Below are 12,779 nucleotides of genomic sequence, written 5' to 3' on the forward strand. Positions count from 1 at the left end.
ATCAATTCATGGAGATAACACCAATGTTTTGACGAAGGAATTCAAAATGTTTTGCTATCAAGAGGTTTGGTAAACAAGTCAACCTTCTGATCATCAGTGTGAATAAACTCAAGAGTGAGAATACCATCTTCGACAAGCTCCCTAATGAAGTGATGTCGAATCTCAATGTGTTTGGTTCGAGAATGTTGAACCGAATTCTTAGAGATATTGATGGCACTGGTATTGTCACAATAGATGGTGAGATTGTTAGGATTAGTGCCCTTAAATCCTATTGTATGATGCTACGTATGATATTAAGTTTGACATTATGTATGACTTAATATTGTGCTTAATGAATTTGTTTTATTGTTATCTGAAGTAATGATAACATGAATATTCGGACATTATCTTTTGGTCCATGAGATGCATAGTATGTGATTTATGTAAAAAGTCACAGAAGATATAAATCACAAGTTCTTTGTAAACTCAGAATTATAGTTCGTAGCCGATGATGAAATTGGGCATTTCATCTGCGAAGACTATAACATATCAATCATGATGATTTGTCTTGATCATGGAAGTGAAGACTTCTGGTTAATGTGTTAATATGTTTTAAGAGTTAAGACACATTGAACTAGACCGTTGTGAGATTTATTATTTTCCTAAGGACTGTCATATGAATAGTAAATCTCACGACTTATATTTGCATGAACTCTTAATCCTGAGAAAATAATGGACTTAATTATAAGGTGTAGGTTGCTTTGATATATCAGGAGTGAGATCTATAGTAATGGTCAAAACCTTAGTATGTTGGGCAGCCACATTTAGTGTTGATGGAACATGTATTCTCAATATGGAATTCATAGTCTCTTAACGGAGATATAAAGTATTCCCTTGAGATAAGTTTAATGAGTTTGTTATTCAGAGAGTTAGGCCTAACCACTTTAGTAAGACTAAAGTATATATTTATAGAATTGGATTTCATAAATATATAATGAATAACATTAAAGGATTAAACCGGGTACTCAAGGATTAAGATGTAGTAATTTACAAAGTGGCAGTCTACATTAATGACTTTGTATTACTACGGATATTTTATGAAGGGGTTGCATGTATAATAAAGTCTTGGGATATAATTTATTGGTAAGGCCTAGAATGCAACTATATTTATATGGTGGTATTAAATATAGTTAATGGTAACTTTGGACTTGTCAAGAGTTGACAGAAAAGTCCAAGGCCCATTGGAGCTAGTGTCTTATTAGTCCCTTTTGGTTCCACTCCAAGCCACACACTTAAGCCCAATTGGAAAGGTCCAAAAGGCCAGCCCAATTAGATAATTGGTTAGATAAAAAGGGAAAAACGTACAGAATTTTCAAGAGAGAAAAACATCATTGAAAGGTGGTGTGTATGAGAGTGTAAGTCACTCTTTTGATTTACCCTTTGTAACCAATTGAGAGTCCACACTTCTTGGGCGTTAGTGGAATTGGAGTGAAGACTAAAAGTGTTCCTAAGTGCTTCAATCTTCAGGTTTTGAAATTCACCGCTTCAAGGTACGCTCACTTGTTCTCTAATTCTGAAATTTTACTTAAAGGACGTTATCAACTTCGAATGATGTAGATTTGTTTTAAACTTAATTTTCTGCTACGTTTATCTTTAAATCCATCAAATGGTATCAGAGCAGTCATCAATTTCGAATTGTATAACATGTTTTGTGAATTTTGGAATTAGAATTTATAGTTTCATGTTGTTTAAAGATTATGCATTTAACTTTCTGCATGGTTGATGAAACTATGATTTGATAAAAATTGATATTGATGTTATGATGTTGTTTAAATTTGAATTTGAGTATGTTAAATTGATCTTTAAGACTTTAGCATCAATGAATTTCAATTTTGATATCATTCTCAGACCATTATGTTCATTTGAAAGTTGTTTGTTCAAGAAAACACGAAGAAAACTACCTTAGAAAATTTCTAGAAATTTGAGTTTTGTGATTTTCGATCGATCGAAAATCACTTTCGATCGATCGAGTGAGATAGTGATTAGACTTTTTAAATAGATTGATTTTCGATTACTGGTCGATCGATCGAATCTGTTTTTTCAATCGATCGAAAGTCAATTGAGTATCAATCGAACAAGTCAGAAGGTCAAGTTCAAATTTTTTAATTTTTTCGATTAATCGAGGGGCACATTCGATCGATCGAAAGAAATAAAATTAGAAATTTTTCTAAGTGTTTTCACATGTAAAAGTACTAAGACTATGTGTAATTAGATTATGCATATTTTATAATTAAAACCTTTTTCTTTAAAACATCTAGTGGGAGAGAGATACAAGGGTTGCATCTCACGGCCTCCATTATCAGTTTAAAGTAGTGTGATTAAGCACCTCGCCTTGGCGTATATGCCTTGCTCCCTTTGGAGGGTGTTTGATTCATGGTACTACTAGTTAAACTTCTTAAAGATAGATGAAATGTGTTTTATCATTGAGAACGACCACACTTTCGTGGAGTTACTTAGTGATTCACATTGATTCTAGGCAATGGTATACACTAGACTAAGTGTAATGTTAACCTCCCTTTGGAGCTATGTCATTATTACTTAGAGGCTGAAAGGAAAACGATAAATTATTTTTGTTTGGTAAGAGTTACCATGATAGCATTAATAATGAGAATGTTTCTCGCCTAATCATAGTGATTGGTATGACCTTGCTTCCGAGAAATATTAATTGCGGGATTGGGTTGTTGTTGCATATATTATATTATGGTTTTATTAAGGTTCCATACTATATGTTTATATGCTAAATAGATAATGTCCAATTTATTGATTATATTCATGTTTATTGTTTTCAGATTTAGAACATGGCATCATTTAGTCCACTTGTAACTATTCTTAATCAAAACAAACAGACTGGATCCAACTATGTTGACTGGAAAAGAAATTTGGACATTGTTCTTACTGCTAAAGAGCATAAGTATGTTCTTACTAAACCATGTCCTAGCTTTCCTTCATTAGATGCTCCTTCTGAGAAAAAACAATGATATGATCTTTGGCAGAAATCTAATGAGATGGCCAAATGCTACATCCTAGCATCTATCTCAAATGTTCTAAAGCATCAAATGCAGGATGTAGAACTAGCTTCAGACATCATGCTAAGTCTGAAGGAGATGTTTGGTGAGCAAGGCCGTTTTGCAAGGCAAGAGACCATGAGGCAAATTTATATTACCAGAATGGCTGAAGGTACTTCAGTGAGGGAGCATTGTCTTACAATGATCTCTAATCTAAATACATTGGAAGTTTTAGGTGCCGATATTGATGGAGAATCCCAAGTGGATATGATACTCCAGTCGCTACCAGAATCATTCAAGGAATTCAAACTTAACTATAATATGAGCAAAAAGATTTATACTTTGTCTGAATTAATGAATGAATTGGTAGCGGCAGAAGGCATTCTTGGCACTTCCAATGTTGAAGCCAATGTTGGTGAAGCTTCTACTTCTCAACCTAAGTCGAAAGGCAAGGGTAAGAAGAAGAAGAAGAAGAAGAAGAAGAAGAAGGACTTCACCAAGCAAGAGGGTAAACAAATTGCCTTAGGGGTTGCTGATAAAGGAAAGAAGATCAAAGGAAAGTGTTTCCATTGTGGTGAGAAAGGGCATTGGAAGAGAAATTGTCCAATATTTAAGGCTGCCAAGAATAAAGGTATGATTAATACATTCCTTCTTGAAATATGTTTGGTACAGAATCCCACGGATTCCTGGTGTGTGGATTCAGGTTGTACTAATCATATCTGCAATTCCTTGTAGGGGTTCCAGGAGACCAGAAAGCTTAAAGAAGGGGAGTTGTTTCTTACTTTGGCTGATGGGAGCAAGATTCCAGTTGTAGCTGTTGGTGTTTGTAATTTATGTTTTGAATCTAGAGTTTTAATATTAGAAGACTGTTTGTATGTACCTAATGTTCGTAGGAATTTAATTTCAGCTACTTACTTAGGTAAACATGGATATTGTGTTATCCTGAAAGACAATGTTGTAATAAAGAAGGATAAAGTGTTTATCTGTTCTGGCAATATTGTGGATGGTCTTTATATTTTAACTCCTGATAAGCATGAATTATATAATTCTGAATTAGATAATAACTCTCATGTAAAATCATTAAAGAGAAAATTTCCTTCTACTAATGATGCATATCTTTGGCACTTGCGTTTAGGTCATATTAATTCAAATAGGATTCAAAGACTGATCAAAGATGGACTCTTAGAGCCCATGGACTTTGATGAATTTCCAGTTTGTGAATCTTGTTTGGAAGGTAAAATGACCAAACGACCTTTTAATGCAAAAGGTAGAAGAGCCCAAGATTTGCTAGAGCTAGTGCATTCTGATGTATGTGGTCCTATGTCAATCCAAGCAAAAGGTGGTTATGAGTATTTCATCACTTTTACCGATGATTACTCAAGATATGGTTATGTGTACCTAATGAGACGGAAGTCCGAAGCCTTTGAAAAGTTCAAAGAGTTTAGGGCTGAAGTAGAGAATCAATTGGGTAAACGCATAAAAGCCATTCGATCTGATCGTGGTGGTGAATACCTTCTTGGGGTTTTCAAGGATTACTTAACTCAAAATGGGATTGTATCCCAATTGGCTGCACCTGGAACTCCTCAACAGAATGGTGTAGCAGAAAGAAGGAATAGGACTCTTTTAGAAATGGTTCGGTCCATGATGAGTTACTCAACTTTACCGATTTCTTTTTGGGGTTATGCCTTAAATACAGCAATACATCTTTTGAATTTAGTCCCATCAAAATCTGTTCCCAAAACACCTATGGAATTGTGGAGTGGGCGTAAGCCTAGTATGAAATATCTCCACATTTGGGGTTGTCCTTCACATGTGTTAAAAGGGAAGCCTGATAAATTGGAACCAAAATCAGAAGTGTGTTTGCTTGTAGGTTATCCAAAAGAAACTAGGGGTTATTTATTCTATAGTCGTAAAGATAACAAAGTTTTTGTTAGTGCAAATGCTAAATTCTTGGAAAATGACTATATGAATAATTTTACTCATAGAAGTAGAGCTATGTTGGTTGAAATGAATGAACCTGTAAATGAACAACCAATAGATGAAACTAGGGATGATGTGGCTGTATTAGATACACCACAAGATACTACTCATGACATGTCTAGTACTCAGGTGCCTCGTCGTGGTGGGAGAATTGTTCGGCCTCCTCTAAGATTCATAGGTTTAGGAGAAACTTATGAAGATATCTTAAAAGAGGCTGAATCGGATCCCTATACCTATGAAGAGGCAATGAATGATATAGATGCACATCATTGGGTCCAAGCTATTAAATCTGAATTAGATTCCATGTATTCCAATCAAGTTTGGGATCCTGTAGAGGTGCCTAACGGCATTAAACCTGTTGGTTGCAAATGGGTTTACAAGAGGAAGAGAGAGATAGATGGAAAGGTTGAAACCTTTAAAGCAAGGCTAGTGGCGAAAGGGTATACACAAAAAGAAGGTATTGATTATGATGAAATCTTTTATCCAGTAGCAATGCTTAAATCTATCAGAATCCTCTTATCCATTGCTGCTCATTATGATTATGAGATTTGGGAAATGGATGTCAAAACTGCATTTCTCAATGGCAATCTTGAAGAGGAAATCTATATGATGCAACCAAAAGGTTTCATAGCTAAGAACCAAGAGCAAATGGTATGCAAGTTGAAAAGGTCTATTTATGGACTTAAGCAAGCATCTAGGTCATGGAGCATTAGATTTGATCAAGCAATCAAGTCATTTGGTTTTGAGTAAAATCTTGATGAACCATATGTGTACAAAAGACATTGTGATAAAGTAGTAATGTTCCTAGTGCTTTATGTTGATAATATTCTACTCATTGATAATGATGTAGGGGTAATGTCATCAGTAAAGGTTTGGTTGTCAAGTCAATTTGATATGAAGGACTTGGCTGAGGCTAACTTTATTCTAGGGATCAAGCTTTGGCGAGATCGCAAGAATAAGATGTTAGACTTATCACAAGCTGGATATATAGATAAGGTTCTAGAACGGTTTAGCATGCAAAACTCCAAGAAATGATTACTTCCTTTCAGACATGGAGTTCCTCTGTCTAATGACCAAAGGCCTAAGAGTCAAGAGGAAGAAAACATGATGAGACAAGTTCCTTATGCTTCTGCAGTGGGAAGTCTCATGTATGCCATTCTTTGTACTAGACCAGATATCTGTTATTCAGTTGGCATGGTCAGTCGATATCAATCAAATCCAGGGCCAAAACACTGGCAAGCTGTAAAGCATATTCTCAAGTATCTACGGAGAACGAGAGATTATATGCTTGTTTACCGAAGTGAGGATTTGATACCTATTGGCTATATAAATTCAAATTTTCAATCTGATCTAGATTTCAGAAAATCCACATCAGGATGTGTTTTCACCTTGGGAGGTGGAGCCATAAGTTGGTGGAGTATTAAGTAATCTTGTATTGCAGACTCTACCATGGAAGCAAAATATGTTGCTGCTTGTGAAGCAGCAAAGGAAGTTGTATGGCTCAAGAAATTCCTTTCTGACCCTGGTGTAATGACAATAGAGTAAGTTCCAATCACATTGTTTTGTGACAACAGTGGAGCAGTTCCACAATCTAAAGATCCAAGGAATCATAAGAAAGGAAAGTAGATTGAGAGGAATTACCATATCATTCGAGATATTGTTGCTCGTGGAGATGTGGTGGTAGCAAAGATTGAAAGTGCAAATAATCTAGCAGATCCATTTACTAAAGCTTTGCCTCAAAAGACTTTCGAGTCACATTTAGAAAGAATGGGAGTTAGATTAGTGCACAATAGTCTTTAGGGCAAGTGGGAGATTGTTAAGATTAGTACCCTTAAATCCTATTGTATGATGCTATGTACGATATTAAGTTTGACATTATGTATGACTTAATATTGTGCTTAATGAATTTGTTTTATTGTTATCTAAAGTAATGATAACATGAATATTCGGACATTATCTTTTGGTCCATGAGATGCATAATATGTGATTTATGTGAAAAGTCACAAAAGATATAAATCACAAGTTCTTTGTAAACTCAGAATTATAGTTCGTAGTCAATGATGAAATTGGGCATTTCATCTGCGAAGACTATAACATATCAATCATGATGATTTGTCTTGATCATGGAAGTGGAGACTTCTGGTTGATGTGTTAATATGTTTTAAGAGTTAAGACAAATTGAACTGGACCGTTGTGAGATTTATTATTTTCCTAAGGACTGTCATATGAATAATAAATCTCACGACTTGTATTTGTATGAACTCTTAATCCTGAGAGAATAATGGACCTGATCATAAGGTGTAGGTTACTTTGATATATCAGGAATGAGATCTATAGTAATGGTCAAAACTTCCGTATGTTGGGCAGCCACATTTAGTGTTGATGGAACATGTATTCTCAATATGAAATTCATAGTCTCTTAACGGAGATATAAAGTATTCCCTTGAGATAAGTTCAATGAGTTTGTTATTCAGAGAGTTAGGCCTAACCACTTTAGTAAGACTAAAGTATATATTTATGGAATTGGATTTCATAAATATATAATGAATAACATTAAAGGATTAAACCAGGTACTCAAGGATTAAGATGTAGTAATTTACAAAGTGGCAGTCTACATTAATGACTTTATATTACTACGAATATTTTATGAAGGGGTTGCATGTATAATAAAGTCTTGGGATATAATTTATTGGTAAGGCCTAGAGTGCAACTATATTTATATAGTGGTATTAAATATAGTTAATGGTAACTTTGGACTTGTCAAGAGTTGACAGAAAAGCCCAAGGCCCATTAGAGCTAGGGTCTTATTGGTCCCTTTTGGTCCCACTCCAAGCCACATACTTAAGCCCAATTGGAAAGGCCCAAAAGGCCAGCCCAATTAGATAATTGGTTAGATAAAAAGGGAAAAACGTACAGAATTTTCAGGAGAGAAAAACATCATTGAAAGGTGGTGTGTATGAGAGTGTAAGTCACTCTTTTGATTATCCCTATGTAACCAGTTGAGAGTCCACACTTCTTGGGCGTTAGTGGAATTGGAGTGAAAACTAAAAGTATTCCTAAGTGCTTCAATTTTCGGGTTTTGAAATTCACCGCTTCAAGGTATGCTCACTTGTTCTCTAATTCTGAAATTTTACTTAAAGTACGTTATCAACTTTGAATGATGTAGATCCATTTTAAACTTAATTTTCCGCTGCGTTTATCTTTAAATCTATCAGAGATGCTCTTAACAAATACCATAATCATGGAGGAGTTTTTGTATTCATAAAAGTTGGGTGCAACAGCTACCGGCAGCAATGTACTCAGCTTCTGCAGTGGATAAAAAGATGGAGTTCTGCTTTTTGCTTATCCAATAGACAATATTGTTACCCACATAAAAACAACCCCTCGATGTACTTTTTCTACCATCAGCATTCCCAGCCCAATCCGCATCAGAATACCCAGCTAAGACATCATTTATGTCCTTGTTGTACCACACACCGAACTCAGCAGTGGTTTTGACATACTTTATAATTCTTTTTAAAGCAATCATATGAGATTCTTTGGGGTTAGCCTGATATCTAGCACACACACCAACACCATAACTAATGTCAGGTCTACTAGCAGTAAGGTAAAGAAGACTACCTATCATGCTTCTATATAGAGATAGATCAACACTCTTGCCTAACAAGTCCACAATGAGTTTAACATTTGGACTCATAGGGGTTCTAATAGAACTAGCAGATTTCAAACCAAACATTTTCACAAGATTCTTAGCATATTTAGATTGAGATAGGAATATACCTGAGTCTTGTTGATGAATATGCAGTCCAAGAAAGTGAGTCAGTTCTCCAATCATGCTCATCTCGAACTCGACTTGCATGAGTTTTGAGAAGCCATGAGCGAATTCATCCTTAGTTAATCTAAAGATGATATCATCAACATAGACTTGAGCAACTATCAACTCACCATCTTTCTTTTTGATAAAGAGTTTGATCAGTCTTTCCTCTTGTGAACCCATGTGACACTAGATATCATGTGAGTCTATCATACCAAGTTCTAGCGGCTTGCTTCAACTCATAAAGTGCCTTCTTGAGGTAAACACATGATCCAAAAAGTGTGGATCAATGAATCCTTTTGATTGAGCCACATAGACATCCTCTTTGAATAGTCCATTCAAGAAAGTAGTCTTCACATCCATCTGATAAAGTTTGAACTTCAGATAACATGCTAGGGTAAGGAGAATTTTGATGGACTCTATATAGGCAACTGGGGCAAATGTTTCATCATAGTCTATTCCTTCCATTTGTAAGTATCCTTAAGCTACAAGCCGAGCCTTATTGAGGATCACATTGCCTTCTTCGTCAGTTTTATTGCTAAATATCCACTTTGTACCAATGATGTGCTCACCCTCCGGTCTAGGTACTAAAGTCTAGACATCATTCCTCTAAAACTAGAGTAGTTCATCATGCATTGCTTCGACCCAACTTTCATCTTATAGTGCTTTCTCAACTTTTGTGGGTTTAACCTGTGACAAATAACAAGAATAAGACACAAAGTTAGCAACACATTTATCAACTATACGTTTCCTTAATGTGAGTTCATTCATGTTTCCCACAATAACTTCTGGAGGATGATTTAATTTAATCATGGAGGAAGGTCCTTTCTCTTCATGAGATTTAGAATTTGGTAAAGTGGGTATGTTTGTAGGGTCTTCCATAACACTGGGAGTACCAAGAGTACTTGGAGATGCAGGTTCTTATTCAACAATGTCTTGAACTTCCTTAGGCTCAGGAGGAAGAATTTCTTTGGGGAATTCCTCAATGCCTTTTTCAAAACTGAAATCTAAAGACTCATCAATAACAACATTCACTGTCTCCATTACCTTCATAGTTCTTTTGTTGTATACTTGATAAGTCATGCTTGTGGAGGAGTAACCTAGAAATATACCTTCATCGCTCCGGGAGTCAAACTTTCCCACATTCTCTCTATCCTTGAGGATGAAACAAGTATTTCCAAAGATTCTGAAATACTTCACATTTGGCTACCTTCCTTTCCATAACTCATATGGAGTCTTTTTGGTACCGGGTCTGAAGTACACCCTATTAACTGTATGACATGCAATGTTAATGGCTTCTCCCCACAAGTTTCTAGCCACATCTTTGTTATGTAACATGGCTCTGGCCATCTCCTGAATAACCCTGTTCTTTCTTTCTACCACACCATTATACTGAGGAGTAATAGGAGCAGAGAATTCTTAAGATATACCTGATCTTGTGCAAAAGGGTTCCATATATGAGTTCTCAAATTCTTTACCATAGTCACTTTGAATTCGATCAATCTTTAGTCTCTTTTCATTCTGCAGTCTTATGCACAAAGCCTTAATATGCTCAAGAACATCAGACTTGGATCATAGGAGAATGACCCTAGTGTACCTAGTGAAGTCATCTACCACAACCATGATGTATCTCTTACCACCAAGAGACTCGGTTCTAGTTGGACCCATAAGATCCAAATGTAGAAGCGCCAATGGCCTAGATGTAGCTGATGTCTGAGTGCCTAGATGCTTAGCTTTTGTCTGTTTCCCAAGCTAACATGGTCCACACATCACATTGCTCATTCTACTGAGCTTTGGTATCCCCAAGACTGATTCATGCATAGATACAATAGAAAGATGTTTGTAACTAGCATGTCCCATTCGTTGATGCCATAGATTTTCATTAGGCAAGCAAATGCTATTGCACACAATATCAGCATCAGGAACCAATCCATAACAGTTATCTAAAGTGCGAACACCATTAATGAGTTTCTTTCCAGATTCATCCATGACAAGACACTTCCCTTTGAGAATAGTACCATGAAGTCTTGATCACATATCTGACTTATGCTCAACAGATTCACCTTTAGACCTTCTACATAAAGAACATTTGCAATGTCTGGTAGTCCAGGTAGAGAGATGATTCCTTTCCCTTTAATCTGTGACTTACTCTCATCACCAAAAGTGACATTGCCACCTTTCTTATACTCGAAAACCTTGAAGAGAGATCGGTCTCCAATCATGTGTCTTTAGCAACCGCTGTCAAGGTACCACAAACATGTGTCCATTACTTTAAATGTGGACTTCATCGTAAATCACACTTCGTGCTTAGATGACAGATCAGTGGGAACTGTACTTTCTCTCATTTGCCTTTTACAAGCTAAGCCTTTAATTTTTACTCTTCTCAGACTAACTCCTTTGCACATCTGCATTCTGTGACAGTCTAGTTTCTTCTTGGCCAAACTAAGATTTTTTCCAATAGTCATTATAAGAGAATTCAAATAACTTTTAGACTTGTATTTTTTGAAACACTCAAACAAATAGAGATTAGAAAAAAAGAATGTATTTGAAAATAAAGATCTCCTCAAGCCGGTTACAGCCATGACAGCAGGGGTCAATGGATTAACATAGCAAAGATTAAACCTAATCAGAGTGTGCCTACTCTGATACCATTTTATAGGCCAAAAACAAATTGACCCCTTGTGATAAATTAACTAATTAATTTAGCCAAGTGAATTAATTAAGTTAATTATCATGCAAAGCACGTGGTAGCACAAACAAATCACCAATTAATTTAAGTGCAGCGGAAAATAAATTTGACACAGTGATTTGTTTACGAATTGAGAAAACCTACATGGCAAAAACCCCACTGGGTGATTTTCAGGTCACCACTCCCAAAATTCCACTATGATCACAACAAGCGGTTATAAGTAAAGGAATCCCAATACCTTATACCAACCTACAATTGAACCCTTATCCCAATATCCAATTGGACTTGTTTTGTAGTGATAATTTTCCCTTTTGATGCACAACTCCCAAGTACGTGACTAAATAATTGCACGGATCCTAGTATGCGATTTCAATCACCAATTAGAGAAGGTTGCTGGCTGCAAAGTTCTTCAGTTTATCCCAACAATGAAGATTAAGAAGATGCTTGGTCACAAAACCCAAAGGTGCACATACACAGCAACTTCTTCAAGAATGATGAACTAGGGCAAAACTTTGTCTCTAGTCACAATTTGCTTAAACAGACTTTGCTCAATGCTTATGCAACTTGTGTACACTTTAACGGCCTTTAGAACAATCCTTTTATATGTCTAGGGTTACGAGAAAAGAAGGCCTAAAGACACATTCATGGATTCCAAGAAAATCATATCAGAATTTTGAATTTCATAAATCTTGACAGACAGGAGGTGTTAAGCAGGTGTCGAGCACACGGGCTGAACAACTTTCTAAATCTCGACACATGCTAGCTGTCGAGCTTTAATAAACTTGCACTTCTCAGCTTGTTTCTTGGACAAACTTGATAACTTCAACTCTTGATCTTGAAACCTTGTTTCTTGAAGTATTAAAAACACCTAGATCTAGCCAATTACATAAAAGAATGACATATGTCCTAACACATGACGTCATCAAGAGGAGGGGTCTCAGTGTATGGGTACACGGGTTGCTATACCAAAGGTATACCAAGAGCAGAGGCCACTATAGCAGTAGTAATGACATACTCTTCTCCCCTTATCCAACTCCTCACATACTAAGATTTAAAATCATCGGAGTAGACAGGGAGGTTTGAATAGAACTCTCTAATCAAAGCAGTCAGAGGAGGATGCTCGACATGTAAGAGTGGCAACCAACCCCTACGCTCAAAGTTCCTACATATCTCCAGATCTAACTCATCTAATATGACCTTATGCTCAGCCCAAACGGACCTAAAAATGTTAAGCTTCTCATAGGTTTCTTGG

The 12,779-nt window shown here is 36.1% G+C and overlaps 1 protein-coding gene across 1 annotated transcript; it reads right to left on the reverse strand.

The window, feature by feature from the left end:
- Positions 1 to 8,283: 8,283 nt before the first annotated feature.
- Positions 8,284 to 9,021, reverse strand: LOC136062670 (uncharacterized mitochondrial protein AtMg00810-like). The gene has a single exon (XM_065762011.1). It carries the CDS (start codon positions 9,019 to 9,021, stop codon positions 8,284 to 8,286), a length of 738 nt encoding a protein of 245 aa, XP_065618083.1.
- Positions 9,022 to 12,779: the final 3,758 nt, after the last annotated feature.

This window comes from Quercus suber, unplaced genomic scaffold (genome assembly GCF_002906115.3).
Source record: "Quercus suber isolate HL8 unplaced genomic scaffold, Cork oak 2.0 scaffold_438, whole genome shotgun sequence".
Lineage (NCBI taxonomy): Eukaryota > Viridiplantae > Streptophyta > Magnoliopsida > Fagales > Fagaceae > Quercus > Quercus suber.

Bases quoted from the DNA above. Each gene is read 5' to 3' on its own strand.
- LOC136062670 (XM_065762011.1), bottom strand. From the start codon at position 9,021: ATGGGTTCACAAGAGGAAAGACTGATCAAACTCTTTATCAAAAAGAAA.